The 14,931-nt window shown below is 39.4% G+C and overlaps 1 protein-coding gene across 9 annotated transcripts in view; it reads left to right on the top strand.

Annotated features, from left to right (window-relative positions):
* map4k3a (mitogen-activated protein kinase kinase kinase kinase 3a) overlaps positions 1 to 14,931 on the top strand; it is a 304,817-nt gene that overhangs the window by 201,297 nt on the left and 88,589 nt on the right. For all 9 annotated transcript variants that reach the window (XM_041213479.1, XM_041213499.1, XM_041213517.1 and 6 more), the window contains one exon: positions 6,118 to 6,176. In XM_041213479.1, coding sequence (XP_041069413.1) covers positions 6,118 to 6,176 — 59 coding nt within the window. The remainder of the gene's footprint in view (positions 1 to 6,117; positions 6,177 to 14,931) is intronic.

Below are 14,931 nucleotides of genomic sequence, written 5' to 3' on the forward strand. Positions count from 1 at the left end.
TTCACAAATGGTATGGTTCAGCCTCAAACTGTTGCCAGGGAGAGGGATGGTGTTTGTGACAGTAAAATAGGGAGCTAATTTTCTTTTCTGGTGGCAGGTATTGACCAAAAGGATATTTGGTAAATTAAATAGTAATTTATGACCTAGTCTTCAAAGCCATATTGTTGAAATTGTTACATTGACATAGACAGTTGGCATGAGGCAATTATTATCACCATATGGAAATGAATAGAAATCTGATAACTGCATATCTCAGTCAGCATTAATTCTAATGTAATTTTTGTTCATGTACATTTTAACAGTCTCTTTAACAGTCCTCTGATTTCACAGGAGTATTTTAATACTGCTACATAACTGCTGATGAGTGGAGCTGCTAAATAAGACAGCAGCTGGTTATTATATAACATCCGCTCTTGTTTAAGATTACATTGGTAAACATCATGCGCACCAGTGAGTGGCGTCTGCATTGACTCCGTGGTTAAGATCTAGTGTTCGATTCAATACTTCAAATGTTCAGAGCTTCTGTCATTTTAAACTGAACCATATTTCAAGTACTAGAGTGCTAAGCACCTAAGTGTTGTTTAGCTCATTACTGTACATTTTGCAACACAGGTTCTTCACAGCAGGGCAAAACATCTATTTTTTTTCCCCCAATAAAGTCAGAAAATGCTGGAAATACTTGGATCTGGCAGCATATGTGGCAAGAGAAATCTGATGATCTTTCATCAGAACTGGAGAAAATGAGAAATGTAATAGGTTTTAAGTAGGTGAAATGGGACTGGGTGGGAAGAAGGACACGAGGCGAGATCTGTGATGGAGTGGAAGATAGAAGAGATTAAATTATAAAATTAGTTGTGCAGGACCAAAGGGAGTGGTAATGGAGCAAGAAAAGAAACAAAGAAACAAAAGATGTGCCTAGAGCAGGACGATTTACAGCTGCAGTCCAAAACCAAAAAACAAGAGTAAGACTGAAACATGCAAAGGAAAGGAAACGAAATGGGGCCAGCGATTTTAGTCTGAAATTGTTGAACTCTGAGTCTGAAAGACTGTGAAGTGCCTAATCAAAAGATGAGGTGTTGTTCCTTGAGTTTACATTGAGCTCCGTTGGAGCACTGCAGTCTTTATTTTAGATTTCAAACTTCATCCACGATCAGTTGAGCGGCCACAATGAGCGCAAAAGCAGTGTGAGAGCTTTGCGACTTGGTCTTTAAGCAACTGCAAACTTCCAGTAAAAGCTGCTGATTTTTGCTTTATAAATAAAGGACTAAAGTTAGCATCACAGTATTGCTAACCTGATCAGTGCAATTGAACTCTAGTGATCGTTACATATACACAGTCAGACAGATGCACATGACTTGTCATTTTGACCGATACAGATTGATTATTACAACTGTCTAATCACAGAGTAGTGATCTATAGTCCATTTGAAAGAGACTGAACTTGATAAATCTTAAATGTCATCACAGCTCAGATTTTGCAAGTTGGTATCTTCACCTTGTACTATATCATGCCTCTGGGGCAATTTTTGTAATTAAATATTGAAAAATGTTTGGACGTTTATGGGTTCATTCTATGCTTTTAGGCAGAGTTAAGATTTTACTGGAATGAGTGACTAGCTTGGTTTTGAGGGCAGACTTTCTGATAATTGAGAGTTTGCAACTAGTTTTAGTAGAAATCCTGGGTTTTGTGAGAACATAATATCAGAAAAAAACTGGAAGCGTTGGCTGGACTCTTTTTATACATTGACGGAACTCATTATACATTATACACCATGAATGAAGGAAATTGGGAATGCCACAAATAGCCAGTCTTGTGAAGAGTCAGTGGTTTGGATTTGCTGGATTAAATTTCATATGTCTAATTTGGAATCAGTGGTTGATGATTTAAAAAAAAATATATATATTCATTCATGGGATGTGGGCGTCACTGGCTCAGCCAGCATTTATTGCCCATCCCTAATTACCCTTGTTTAGAGGGCTTTTAAGAGTCAACCACATTGCTGTCTGGAGTCTCATGTAGCCATGACCAGGTAAGGACAGCAGATTTCATTCCTTAAAGGACATTAGTGAACCAGATGGGTTTTTACAACAATCAGCAATGGTTTCATGGTCATCATCAGACTTGTAATTCCAGACTTTTATTCAATTCAAATTTCACCATCTGCCATGGTGGGATTCAAACCAAGGTCCCCAGAACATTACCCTGGGTCTTTGGAATACTAGTCAGTGACAATACCACTCTGCCACTGCCTCCCCTATAAAGGCATCTTTTGGGAACATAAGTCTTCTGCTGTGAATTCCTCCTTCTGGTTTGATCAAAGTGGAAGTGGCTGCATTTTAATCAATGTTATTTTTCCCTTAAGTGGAGGGTGACCAATGACAAGAAAAAAATCTGAGGAAAACATCACTAAATAAATCTACATTCATTTCAGAAAAACCAAACATTTACTTGGTGTGCAAAGGAATAAGTCAAATGTGAAATGTTCATGCACCCTACTATAAAACTATTCTAACACTAAATTAGCATGGTACAAGGCAAAAAAAATAAAGCAATGGCTCCAACAGTGCTAAATGGTATTGAAGAGGTTTGTTACCCCACTACTGTATTCAAGAGAAGCTGTAGGTCATAGTTGGCACATAGAACTTAATACATTTTCTGATGTGACTTCATATTTCAGTAATGCTTTATTTAAAGGGGAAGGCAGCAAACATTCAATGGTAACCTCATTTTTATAAAATTACTGCTACTGTACTTAAATATATTGCTGTTATTCTTGACTATTGCTAGGTTCAGGAAAATGTTTATTTCTTTGGGCTGGCTGGCATTGACAATGAAACAAATACTGAATAATTTCAGAACAGCCCTTTTGTTGTAATCTTTTACAATTAGTAAATTTAAATTCTGCCCCTCAGGCTATCTTCTTCCCATTTCCTGTGTCCTGCTTTTTATCTTTAATTTTATTTTTTCTACTTAAGTTACTCTACTTGTTTGTTTTTGGGATAAACATATTTAACAATTTACAATATTTTCCTCTTGGCTCTTTTAAGAGGGAAACTACTTCAAAAAGGTTGGGTTTTCACTGACTGAAAATACTCAAAAGGGCAGTTTTTTTTCCTAACCAGTTGAACCATTGAGGATGTGTATGGACACGTTGTGATATCTTCAGGTCGATCTCTGGTGCATTAAAACCTTAAGGACCACTGACGGATGAATAAACTAACTGGTGGCTCTTGGAAACTCATGTCCAGAGGAGTGAAAGTGTCAATTGCAGATCATGGATTAGCACTTTAGTGAACCCTCACCACAGTAGTTAGTGATTTGGTGCTGTCAAATATTTCCATTAGGAGAGAATAGGATTGGGGTTGAATGTGATGCCTCATGAAGCTGAGCAACATGCTAACACTCGCTGCCTAATCTCATTTGGATAAGGCATAAGAAGGCAACCGGACCCCATGAAACCATACCCCTACAAACAGGTGGATCATTATGGAGGTTGGGAGCAGATAGGAGGAGAGAAATTTTGGGGAAAAGGGAGTGGGGGAAAAAGGCTGAATTGTAACAAGATTTTTAAAAAACATTACATTTCGGTCAAGTTTAGTCACATGTTTTCCATAACATCATCTTCCTGAAGCTTAAATTTGTTAGTTGTTTGAGGCCGTGAAGACCAAAATTCCAAAGGACCCTTGTGTAAGAATGTATGCAAGTGAGAAAGGTTAAGTTAATCAGGATAAGCATCCGCAGTATTTTGCTTTTATCTTAAGGTCAAGTTAATGTTAGCTAGCAACTACCTTCTGACTTCTTTTTGACTCATTGCAGTCCACTCCAATTATGTTTGTTGATGTCCCCTTAAAAATAAAGTATTGCTTAAGTTACAGGTTTGCTTGTTCACTTCTCAAGTGCTTTGATGTGATCTCTACTAAAGACCTTTGTGATGATTTGGAAATGTGGTTCATAGTTTGGGCAGTTGATGTGTTGTGGCTGAAAATGGCAGGACAATTGGGATCATTTTGCATTTTCCCCCAAGCAGTTTCCCTTTAACTGACTTTTCAGGTTTTAATCAGCGGCATGTTAATGCTAGTGATCTGGATCTTTCAGCCCAGCAAAGAGTGAAGGAAGTTCTCAACTGGTTGCTGTAAGAGTTAATTTTTTTTTTTTGAAAAATATACTTTATTCATAAAATATCTGGAAGAACCTTCCAAAACATTTCAAAATCACCATCACATAAGTGCAATCAGATTCAACTTCTACACATGTATCACAAGGTGCATCAATACAATCAATGAATATTACAATCATTTCAATATGGTCAATGCAGACAATCAGACAATGGTATTGGAGTTATCCACATACATCATGTTGCACTCTGAGGTGCTTCAATACAATTATAATACAATTAATATTCACTGCATACATTCATTTTGAGCTGTACAGCCCGAGGGGCTCTCAACAGTTCCCAGCCCCTCGGTGCACTATGGCAGAAAGGTCTTAGACAGCGACCTTTCCCCATTGCGCTTTTGTGGCGGCTGCCCCAAGCTTTAGTGCGTCCCTCAGCACATAGTCGTGGACTTTGGAATGTGCCAGTCTACAACACTCGGTCGGGGACAACTCTTTGCACAGGAAGACCAACAACTTTCGGGCAGACCAAAGAGCGTCTTTCACCGAGTTGATGATCCTCCAGCTGCAGTTGATGTTTGTCTCGGTGTGTGTCCCTGGGAACAGCCCATAGAGCACAGAGTCCTGTGTCACAGAACTGCTCGGGATGAACCTCGACAGAAACCACTGCATCCAGACCTCCTTTGCAAAGGCACAATCCACAAGGATGTGAACGACGGTCTCGTCCCCATCACAGCCACCTCGAGGGCAACGTGCAGAGGGGGTGAGACTCCTGGCGTGTTGGAAGGATCCTTGGGAGGGCCTTTCTCACCACCAGCCAAGCTACGTCTTGATGCTTGTTGGAAAGTTCTGGCAATGAGGCATTCTGCCAAATGACTTTGGCAGTCTGCTGGGGGAACCATCCCACAGGATCCACCCTTTCCTTTTCCCGCAGGGCCTGTAAGATGTTACGTGCCGACCACTGCCTGATGGAATTGTGGTCAAAGGTGTTTCTCTGCATAAATTTTTCCACGAGCGACAAGTGGTACGGCACGAGGGACAGGAGGATCATCAACTACTTGGAGCATTCCGCGGCAGCATGGCCAGACCCATCCTTCGTAACACCGGGGACAGGTAGAACCTCAGCACGTAATGACACTTGGTGTTTGCGTACCTATGGGGCTCGACTGGTTATAGCCATCGCTTCACGACCGCACTCGATCTTAGCCAAAAGGCCGAGAAGCAATAAATAAATACAAGTCTCTCTTTATCTTGACTCTGGTGTGTACCATGTGAAAATTAGATCTCGAGTTTAACAGTGTCATTAAAAGAATGACTTTCATGTGACCTGAACCAATTAGGTACTTTTGAAGTGCAGTCATTGTTGTAATGTAATAAATATGGCAGCCAGCCCACTGGCAGTTAGGTCTTGCAAAGAATACTTAGATAAATGACCAGAAAATGTGATTTTAATATGCAGTACTGACTGCATATGCAAATACTACAGTAATCAGCAGCAAACCACCTTCACTCTTGGGTGAGCTGAAAGGGGCAGAATACTGGCATATGAAAGCATGTTGTTGATTAAGATTTAAGTGCTACTGAGTGAATAATCTTGATGGGGAAAGTATACTTATAGGGTGAAAGCCATGTCTATTGTTGCAGGATTCTGTAGCTTGTGATTCAGTTACCCTATTCACAACTAAACTTCTATTGTATATAGTTGATTTCTTCTTGAAGTTCATCAGAACAACGTGCCAATTATTAACTTTAATATAAATGACAGAAAATCAAATTTCCTGTATTTACCAATGAGTTGTTTGGAAAATTCTAATAGCTGCAAAATTTGGGACTTGCATATAGTTTCTTTGCTTCACCAAACTTCTTGCAAATCTATCCTAACACTGAATTATTCTTCCATTTTATTGCATTGAAGCTTTTATGTAAAGTGGCTTTATGTTTACAGTAATTGTAATTGATGTGAATCATATATTTGCAACATGTCTGTTTTCTTTTAACCCGCAGGATTTGCAGCTAGAATATGGCCAAGGATCCCAGAGCAGTTATTTATTAGGTGGAAATAAGTAAGCATTTTACAGCTGATCCTACTTGTTTTTGTCTTTACTGAAGTGCATGCATTGTGCTTGTCTAAATGACCTTAATATGGATGTTAAAAGTCATTTTATAAATGTTATGGCATAACAGATAAAAAAAAGTATGATAATATTACCCGTTTCTGACTTCAGGCTCTAGATGTGTGAACATCGAAGCTTAAGTTATGCAAAGCATGTATTTTCCTAACTCACCAGAAAAATGTAAAATAATCAGCTGTATTTTCATGTTGTCTGTTGGTAGGATACTGCAACAAACTTGCATTTATAGTACCCAGAGTGCTTCACAATCAATAGATTATTTTTGAAGTGTAGTCACTTGTAATGTATCCATGTATCCAGTGTTAGTCAATTTAAGCATGGCAATATCCCACAAACAGCAGCAAAATAAATGACTAGTTTTATCTATTTTGAAGGCATTGGTCAGGACATCAGGCAAATTCCTTTATTGTTTGAATACTGCTCTGAGATTTTCTGAAAGGGCAGAGGGGGATTGATCTGATGTCTCATCCGAAAGATGGCTTCATTGATGATGCAGTGCTAGCTGTGTATATAAACTTTTTGTGCTGAAGTTCTGGGGTGGGGCCTGAAGCTACAAGCTCGGCTGATTTAGAATTGCAACCTTTTGTAGGCTATGGGAAACTGACAATTTCACAATGTGGAATAATTTTGTTTAAAATGTACTATTTGTATATTACATAATGATTAATAGTGGATTTAAGTGCGCAATCTCTAGCTGGTTTTGGTTAAGTCATGCTAGTGGAAAAACTAATTAATTCATTCCATTATCTCTATACCCAATTCTTGTTTGCATGTCTAGAAATATAGTCAATTCCTTCTTTAAAAGAATTTGCAACGCTGCTTCTGTGTAAGTGAATCCTGCAGTTAAAGGAGCCTGTTAATAGAGTTTAAAAAAAGACATGTGAGACCTTATTTCTTGATGGAATCTCAGTGTGCTTGATTTTACATGGAATGCTGGGAGGTGTGGGCAGAGGGTTTGGAGGAACAAGAGACTAAGCTCCATGCAAGTATAGTCCTAATTTAAGTGCAAAATTTGTGTGAAACATACCCCACACTGAATTTCACAAGCTCCCCTTGTCCGTTTAAAAACTGGGCAGACCGGGTGAACTTCTTGAAACTAACTTTCAGTTGTTTGTGCTGGGTATTTGACTTGAGTTTCTTTGGGAGTTTTTGTAATATGTTAGTTAAGCATGCTTTTTTTAAGGTTTCCTGGCACTACCTTTTTACACAATTATTATATTAATGGGTTGCACTTATATTTAAAGTGGCAAATAGCTGCAGCATCTATAGCAGAGTGGAACTGACAGGGTAGCTCTTTGAGAGCTGGCATAGGCATGATGTGTCAAATAGCCTCCTTTGTGCTGTATCTTTGATTCTAGGAAAACAAGTTGCCCCTATGAAATTTTGGAAGGTGGGATCTGTTGTATCAACTTCTGAAAGTCTAATCACTAAAAGCTTCTTGTCTTTTTTTTGATTTTAATTTTTTTGAAGTTGTAGTTGTCAATCATTTTTGATAAAGGCGCAAGAAAGCCAGATTTTTGCAGTTAATATTTAGCCCTCCTGTAATTAAGGAAATAAGAATGTTACATTATTTTTACATAATTAAAACTTGCACCTGGTGACAGAAACATGACACTTTTTTAGATTTTCATTTTGATAAGGGACATATTTTCAGAAGTGTCAACATGGTGAGCTGGTATAATCCTGCAATTCCAACTACAAAAGTCAGAGATGAAGAAAATCAGCTGGGACACAAAAGGGCTGCTGATTAGTATCCATGTTGTGTCAAGCCAAAAGCCAATTTCATCCCCATTATTTTGAAGATCATCCCATAGGATGCAAATGAGCAAGTAAACAGTGTCTAGTGTCTAAACTGCATTCACACATGCCAGACATTCATGATGTGCATTTATGTAAACATGTCAATCAATGAACAGATTTCTCGTAAATTTATACCTGGCATCACTGGCTGCAAAATTTTACAGCTCAGGGCAAATCATTACTTGTCCAAACAGAATGAATTATGTTGATTGTAAAGAAACTGAACCCAAATATAAATTATTAGACTGGAAACCCAGTAAAAGCATTGAACTTTGCCTGCCCATGTAGATGTGTTTCCCAATCTTCGGGCAATTTTAACTGGTTATTTCAAATGACCACCTTGATGCTGTTGACGGGGTTTAATTATATTGTATGAAAGCAAAATACTGCGGATTCTGGCGATCTGAAATAAAACCAGGAAGTGCTGGAAAAACTCAGCAGGTCTGGCAGCATCTGTGGAGAGAGAAACAGCTAACATTTCAAGCCCAATATAACATCGTCAGAACCAAAACCTTAACTCTTATTTCTTTCTTCACGGATTTTGCCAGACCTGCTGAGTTTTTCTAGCAATTTCTGTTTTTATTTAATTATCCTGTTTTGACAAAAGCTATTCTTGACCAACTACTTGTCCACAACATTAATCTCTTAAGTAGTTCTATCTGTGCTGCGGTTAATGGTTCATTCTTTGACTCTTTCATCAATTCATAGGTTTGAGGGCCCAATTCTCTGTCATTCCATTCCTTCACTGTTCCTTCCTTTAATCAATGCTATTTACTATTTTGGTTCCACTGCATTGGTAACTTCTTTTATATTTTATACTGTTAGTGCATATAGCCTTCATTCTTCCCATTGTAGAGTGGTTGAATTCCAGCTCTTGATATGCTCCATGTCCTTCAATGAATCAAACAGTTACCCCTGACAGTTCTTTCTTCGTTTATCTACTATAATTTTTTGCATTTAGTCTGTTGTAATCACAAGTTATTCTTCCAGATCTCTCTGGTGTTAAAGCTGCCTCCTGAAGATTGGTTTTCTTTTTCAACTTTTTCTTTTAAACCTTATTATTTCTTGGGGCAGAATTTTTCCCTCATCGGGCAGACAAGCGCCTGACCTGAACAGGAGTAAAATAGTGCGTGACATCCGATGTCATCATACACTCTCGTGATATTTTGCTCAGTGGGTGCATGCAAGAGGTGGCAGTGCACCGGCCGACAGTTAAGAGGCCTATTAAGGCCCTTAATTAATTAAATGGAATTTTTCACTGGCTATCCAGCCATTTGGCTTGTGGGCAGGCAAATAGGCCAAGCGGCCTTTGCGTTTTTTGCGAAACCTCATCCACGGGCAGGTTGAGGTTTCAGCCAGTATTTTAAAACAAAATTTAAACTTTTAAACATTTTTAATGTCTCTGGTCATGTGACATGTTTCCCTTACTTTTCCATTCTTCATTTTTCATGTTAAAAATCTTCAACTCCCTGAGGCAGCTCTGTGCCTTCGGGGAGCTTTCACCAATCAATGGCTAGCCAATGTGAAATCGCGGTCAAGGCCCGATCGCAGGCAGTGGACTGTTGCGGGGCCCCTCCTGGACCCGCCCGCCTGCCACACCCACCCAACGAGGGGAGAATTCTGCCCGTAAGCTCTTTGTCCCAGATTTTGAATGCTACTTCTACATTTGGGGAGACTCTTGTAGTACTCTTATGCTTATGAGTAGGATATAAGCAATGAATTGTCTGACATGCTGCCTATTGCTCAATTCTAGCCACTGACAATTCCCACAGTCTACTGTATGTACAGTATTACTGTCTTTTTTCCCCCAATTTTATCAATTATGGTTGTTGCTCTAATGAATCTGTTCCTCTTTAAACTCCATGTATCTCATCCTATATGTTCTCCTACTTCCTGTATCTTTATTGTATTGAAATGCAAATTTATTGCACCATTCTTACTGTAGCTTATTATTAGCTTATGTCCTTGGAATTGAAAGTCCTAATGTCCCTCAGTTTTACCTTTATTCTATTCTATAGGCTTCAAAAGCCAAATTAGTGAAATAGGGAACAAAGAGACAGGAGTAGACCATTTACCTCCTCAAGCTTGTTTTGTCATTCAATGAGTTCAAGGCTAATCTGTGATCTTACTTTATATACCCACCTTTGGCGCATATCCTCTAATGCTTTTGGTTAGCAAAATTCTATAAATCTCTGGTTTAAAATTAACAGTTGACCTATCATCAGCTGCCATTTGTGGAAGAGTGTTTCAAATTTCTATCACTGTTTCCATGCAAAGTGATTCCTAACTTCACTCCTAAAACATCTTAACTCATCAATCAACAGAAATAGGGTAGACAAATCATTTTTTTCTATCAGCTCCCCATAATGATTTGTAAAATTTGATCAGAACACCCATTAGCCATCTGAATTCCAGGAAATACACTGTTAGTTTGTGTAAACTCTCCTCATAACTTAACCCTTGGAGTCCAAGTATCATTCTGTGCCACATTCTCTTTATGGCAAGTATACCTTTCCAGAGGTGTGGTGCCCAGAATTGTTCATAGTACTCCAAATCTGGTCTAATCAAGGCTTTGCATAGATGTAGTATAACTTCTACTACCTCCTATTCTAGTTCTCCAGAAATAAAAGCCAATCTTTTTGATTATTTTCTGCACGATTATGATTGTTGCTTCTAATGAATCTGTTCCTCTAAAACTCCATGTATGTCATCCTATATGTTCTCCTACTTCCTGCATCTTTATTGTATTGAAATACAAGAATTAAGTTCCACAACATTTTAATTATCTATGTACATAGACAATTGACATCATCTGATCACCTCTTGTCAATGTATCTTTTTTCTACTGTTCAGCCATTTACTGTATTTACTTCCATCGGTGAATCTGCCTACTCTAATTACAATGTTTAAAATGACCTTCCCCAGGAAACATCTGCCCAGAGTGACTGTGACAATGACCTTGGTGTTGGAAGGTTTTTAAGAATTGTGTAATTTGCTTCTGTTTCTGCAAATGGATGCTTAAAAATAGATATCTTTGATTTCTGATACACTACTGTTTTGCAAAACATGCATACCTTCTCTATTTCATGTAAATGTTTGTTTCTAATGCTCAACTTTCATGATTAATGAAAGGTTCTTAGCTGTTTCCCCACTTTCTCTCTCAAAGGTATTGACTCCTGGTTGAAGTATGGTGAACTGGCACTCTTCAGTGCAATCTTTAAGTTGCCATTCTCCATCAGTGAGGGTTGGCAGGCTAATCAGTCACATTTAGGAACATTGCAGTTGTGGTTGATCACCACCTCACCCACCATGCTTTCCAGAAGAATCACTGGATAGTGATTTAAGAGCAAAGATCCCCACTGTCCAACTGCTGCCTAGGCTAAGATCAACCAACTCAGCATCCAAAAATCTGGAATCTTCTAGTCTGTGTGCCTCACTACATGTTATCTTTACCAAGTGAGTTGCTGGGAAAGCCTCTTCATAATAGCAACTTAATTATATCCACAATTTATTGTATTTGTGTAATTTATGGGTTGATGTTTGGTCACTACTGCACCAATTAAAAACCAATGAGAATGCAAAGCCGAAAGCAGTCATGATGACTACTAGTTTAGGATTGGTAATACTATGTTTAAGATTTGAGTGGCAACTGCAGCTGAAAGGTGTCAGGTCTCGAATGGTGGTGGCAGGAAGTTAGCGAGGGGCAGTAGCAGGAGAAGGTGAACGAATGGATATTATTTCAAAATTTCTGAGCAGAACCATGATTAGTGGAAACTGCGAACCAGACCCTAGACTAATCAATTAAAGGTTATTAGCAATGTCTTGGGAGATGTATTTGTCTCTTGTTCAATAACATACTAGGTGATGTCTTGTGTCATTGCTCAGAGACAAACAATTTCTGTGTAACAGCTTTTTTCACCTGCTTCCTGTGCCTGGTGTGTGCATATCTCTGTCTCGCCGTCTGATTGTTGCTCTCCATCTTGCTGTGGCTCTCCATCTCGTGCTCGCACCCCCTGGCGCGCTCACCCCTGTCTTACTCTTTGTGTAAGGTTACACTTCCATTTTCTCCCACTTATGTTTGTATGTCTGTGTATGTTGCAAATGTTCTTCTAATTTGCCGAATTTGTACTGTACCTATTTTTCAAAACGAAGGCATGCTGCAAGATGAGAACCAAATTGTACATTGATAAAGAGCAGCGATTTCAGCCTGGGCCCAGCAGGGGGGAGTAGTTTTGGAGGTACCTCCGTACACAGTTAAGAAAAATTGGGGTGATCTTAACTCAGGTCGGGTGGTACCAAGAATGACAGAGTTTGGCCTGAGGGGGATTGATGAACTGAAACATGATTTTGCACCCAGAACTTAGATGGTCCTCCTGGTGTTACTGCAGTGGATCCATACAGAGACAAGCAGATGAAAGAAATTTGGGTCCGGGCTTGAATGGATGCTGAGAGTGGGACCAACACCTGGGATCTGATGATGGAGTTTACAACTGAGGTTCAAGTTTAGGAAGGGGTTGCCAAGGTGGCTCAAAGCTGAGGTGTGTGAAAGTCAGCAGCATCCAAAGCTGGAGTAGTGAGACAAGTGCAATGGGACTTTTGAATTAAAGCTGGTGTGGGAGCACAGATAATCTGATTTGCTGAGCTGTGATCCTTGGGTGTTTTATTTTAGAAGCAGTCTCCTTGCTTTTTTTAACAGCAGTGGCAGCAACTAGCAAATCAGCTGATCTGTTTTGGTTCCTAAATTGAACAAGCTCACTTTTTTATGGCAGACAAACTAGGTTGAGAAAGTGGTTAAGAAGGCATATGGCTTCATAAAAGAGTACAAGTGCAGGGAAGTTATGTTTAAACTTTATAAAACACTGGCTTAGCCGCAACTGGAGTATTGTGTTCAGTTCTGAGCACATCACTATAGGAAGGTATTGAAGGCTTAAGAGAGGTTGCAGGAAAAGATTTGTAAGAATGGTTCTAAGGATGAGGGACTTCAGTTACATGGATAGATTGGAGAAGCTGGAGTCCTCCTTGGAAAAGGGAAAGTTGAGAAGAGATTTGATTGAGCTGCTAAAAATTATGAGGTGTCTAGACAGAGTAGATAAGGAGAAACCTTTCCCATTGGTGATAGGGTCGAGAACCAGAGGACACAGATGTAAAGTGATTTTCAAAAGGCCAAAAGGAGCATAACGAAAACTATTTTTTTTGGGCAGCAAGTAGTCTTAAGAACAGAGGAAAGGATATTCTGAGTAACTATAAGTCAGTTAGAATCAAAGAATTTTAACAGCACAGAAGGAAGCCATTTGGCCCATCGTGTCTGCACCAGCTCTCCAAATGAGGGTTATGACCTAGTGCCATTGCCCTGTGTCTTCTCTGTATCCCTGCACATTGTTCCTATTCAAATAATCACTCAATGCCCTCTTGAATGCCTCGAATGAACCTGCCTCCACCACACTTCCCGGCAGTGCATTCCAGACCCGAACCACTCATTGTGTGAAAAAGTTTTTTCTCACATCACATTTGCTTCTTTTGTAAATCACTTTAATTTTGTGCCCTCTCATCCTTGAACCTTTTACGAGCAGGACAAGTTTCTCTCTATCTGCACTGTCCAGCCCCCTCATTTTTTTGAACATCCCTATCAAATTTCCTCTTAGTCACCTTCTCTCCAAGGGGAACAGTCCCAACCTCTCCAATCTATTCTCATAGCTGAAGTTTCTCATCCCTGGAATCATTCTTGTAAACCTCTTCTGCACTCTCTCCAATGTGTTCACATCCTTCCTATAATGTGGCGCCCAGAACTTTACCCAGTACTCCAGTTGAAGTCTAATGAATGTATTATATAAGTTCAGCATAACCTCTTTGTTCTTGTCCTCTATGCTCCTATTAATAAAGCCCAGGATACTTTATGCTTTGTTAATTGCTCGCTCCATCTGTCCTGCCACTTTCAATGATCTGTGCACATATACACCCAGGTCCCTTTGTGCCTGCAGCCCGTTAAGAATTGTAACCCTTATTTTATATTGTTTCTCCATGTTCTTCTTACCAAAATGTATTACCTCTCATTTCTCTGCATTGAGCTTCATCTGCCATTGAGCTTCATCTATCTACCCCCTCGTGTCTGCACCAGCTCTCCAAATGAGGGTTATGACCTAGTGCCATTGCCCTGTGTTTTCTCTGTATCCCTGCACATTGTTCCTATTCAAATAATCACTCAATGCCCTCTTGAATGCCTCGAATGAACCTGCCTCCACCACACTTCCCGGCAGTGCATTCCAGACCCGAACCACTCATTGTGTGAAAAAGTTTTTTCTCACGTCACATTTGCTTCTTTTGTAAATCACTTTAATTTTGTGCCCTCTCATCCTTGAACCTTTTACGAGCAGAACAAGTTTCTCTCTATCTGCACTGTCCAGCCCCCACACTTGTTTATGTTCTTTTGAAGTTCTGTACTGGCCTCCTCACAGATTACAATGCTTCCAAGCTTTGTATCATCCACAAAGTTTGAAATTGTGTCCTGCACACCAGGATCTAGATCATCAATATATATATCGGGAAAAGCAAGGGTCCCAATACCAACCCCTGGGGCAGTCCACTACAAGCCTTCTTCCAGCCTGAAAAATATCCATTGACCATTACTTCCCTCTTATTTTTCAGTCAATTTTGTATCGACTTTACTACTGACCCTTTTATTTCATGAGCAATAACTTTTCTCACAAGTCTGTTGTGTGGCACTGTATCAAATGCCTTTTGAAAGTCCATGTACACCACATAACAGCATTACCCTCATCGACCTTTTCTGTTACCTCTTCAAAAAAACTCCAAGTTAGTAAAACATGATTTCCCCTTTAGAAATCCATGCTGGGTCTTCCTTATCAACCCATATTTTTCCATGTGACTA

Source organism: Carcharodon carcharias, chromosome 2, assembly GCF_017639515.1.
Source record: "Carcharodon carcharias isolate sCarCar2 chromosome 2, sCarCar2.pri, whole genome shotgun sequence".
In the NCBI taxonomy this organism is placed as follows: Eukaryota; Metazoa; Chordata; class Chondrichthyes; order Lamniformes; family Lamnidae; genus Carcharodon; species Carcharodon carcharias.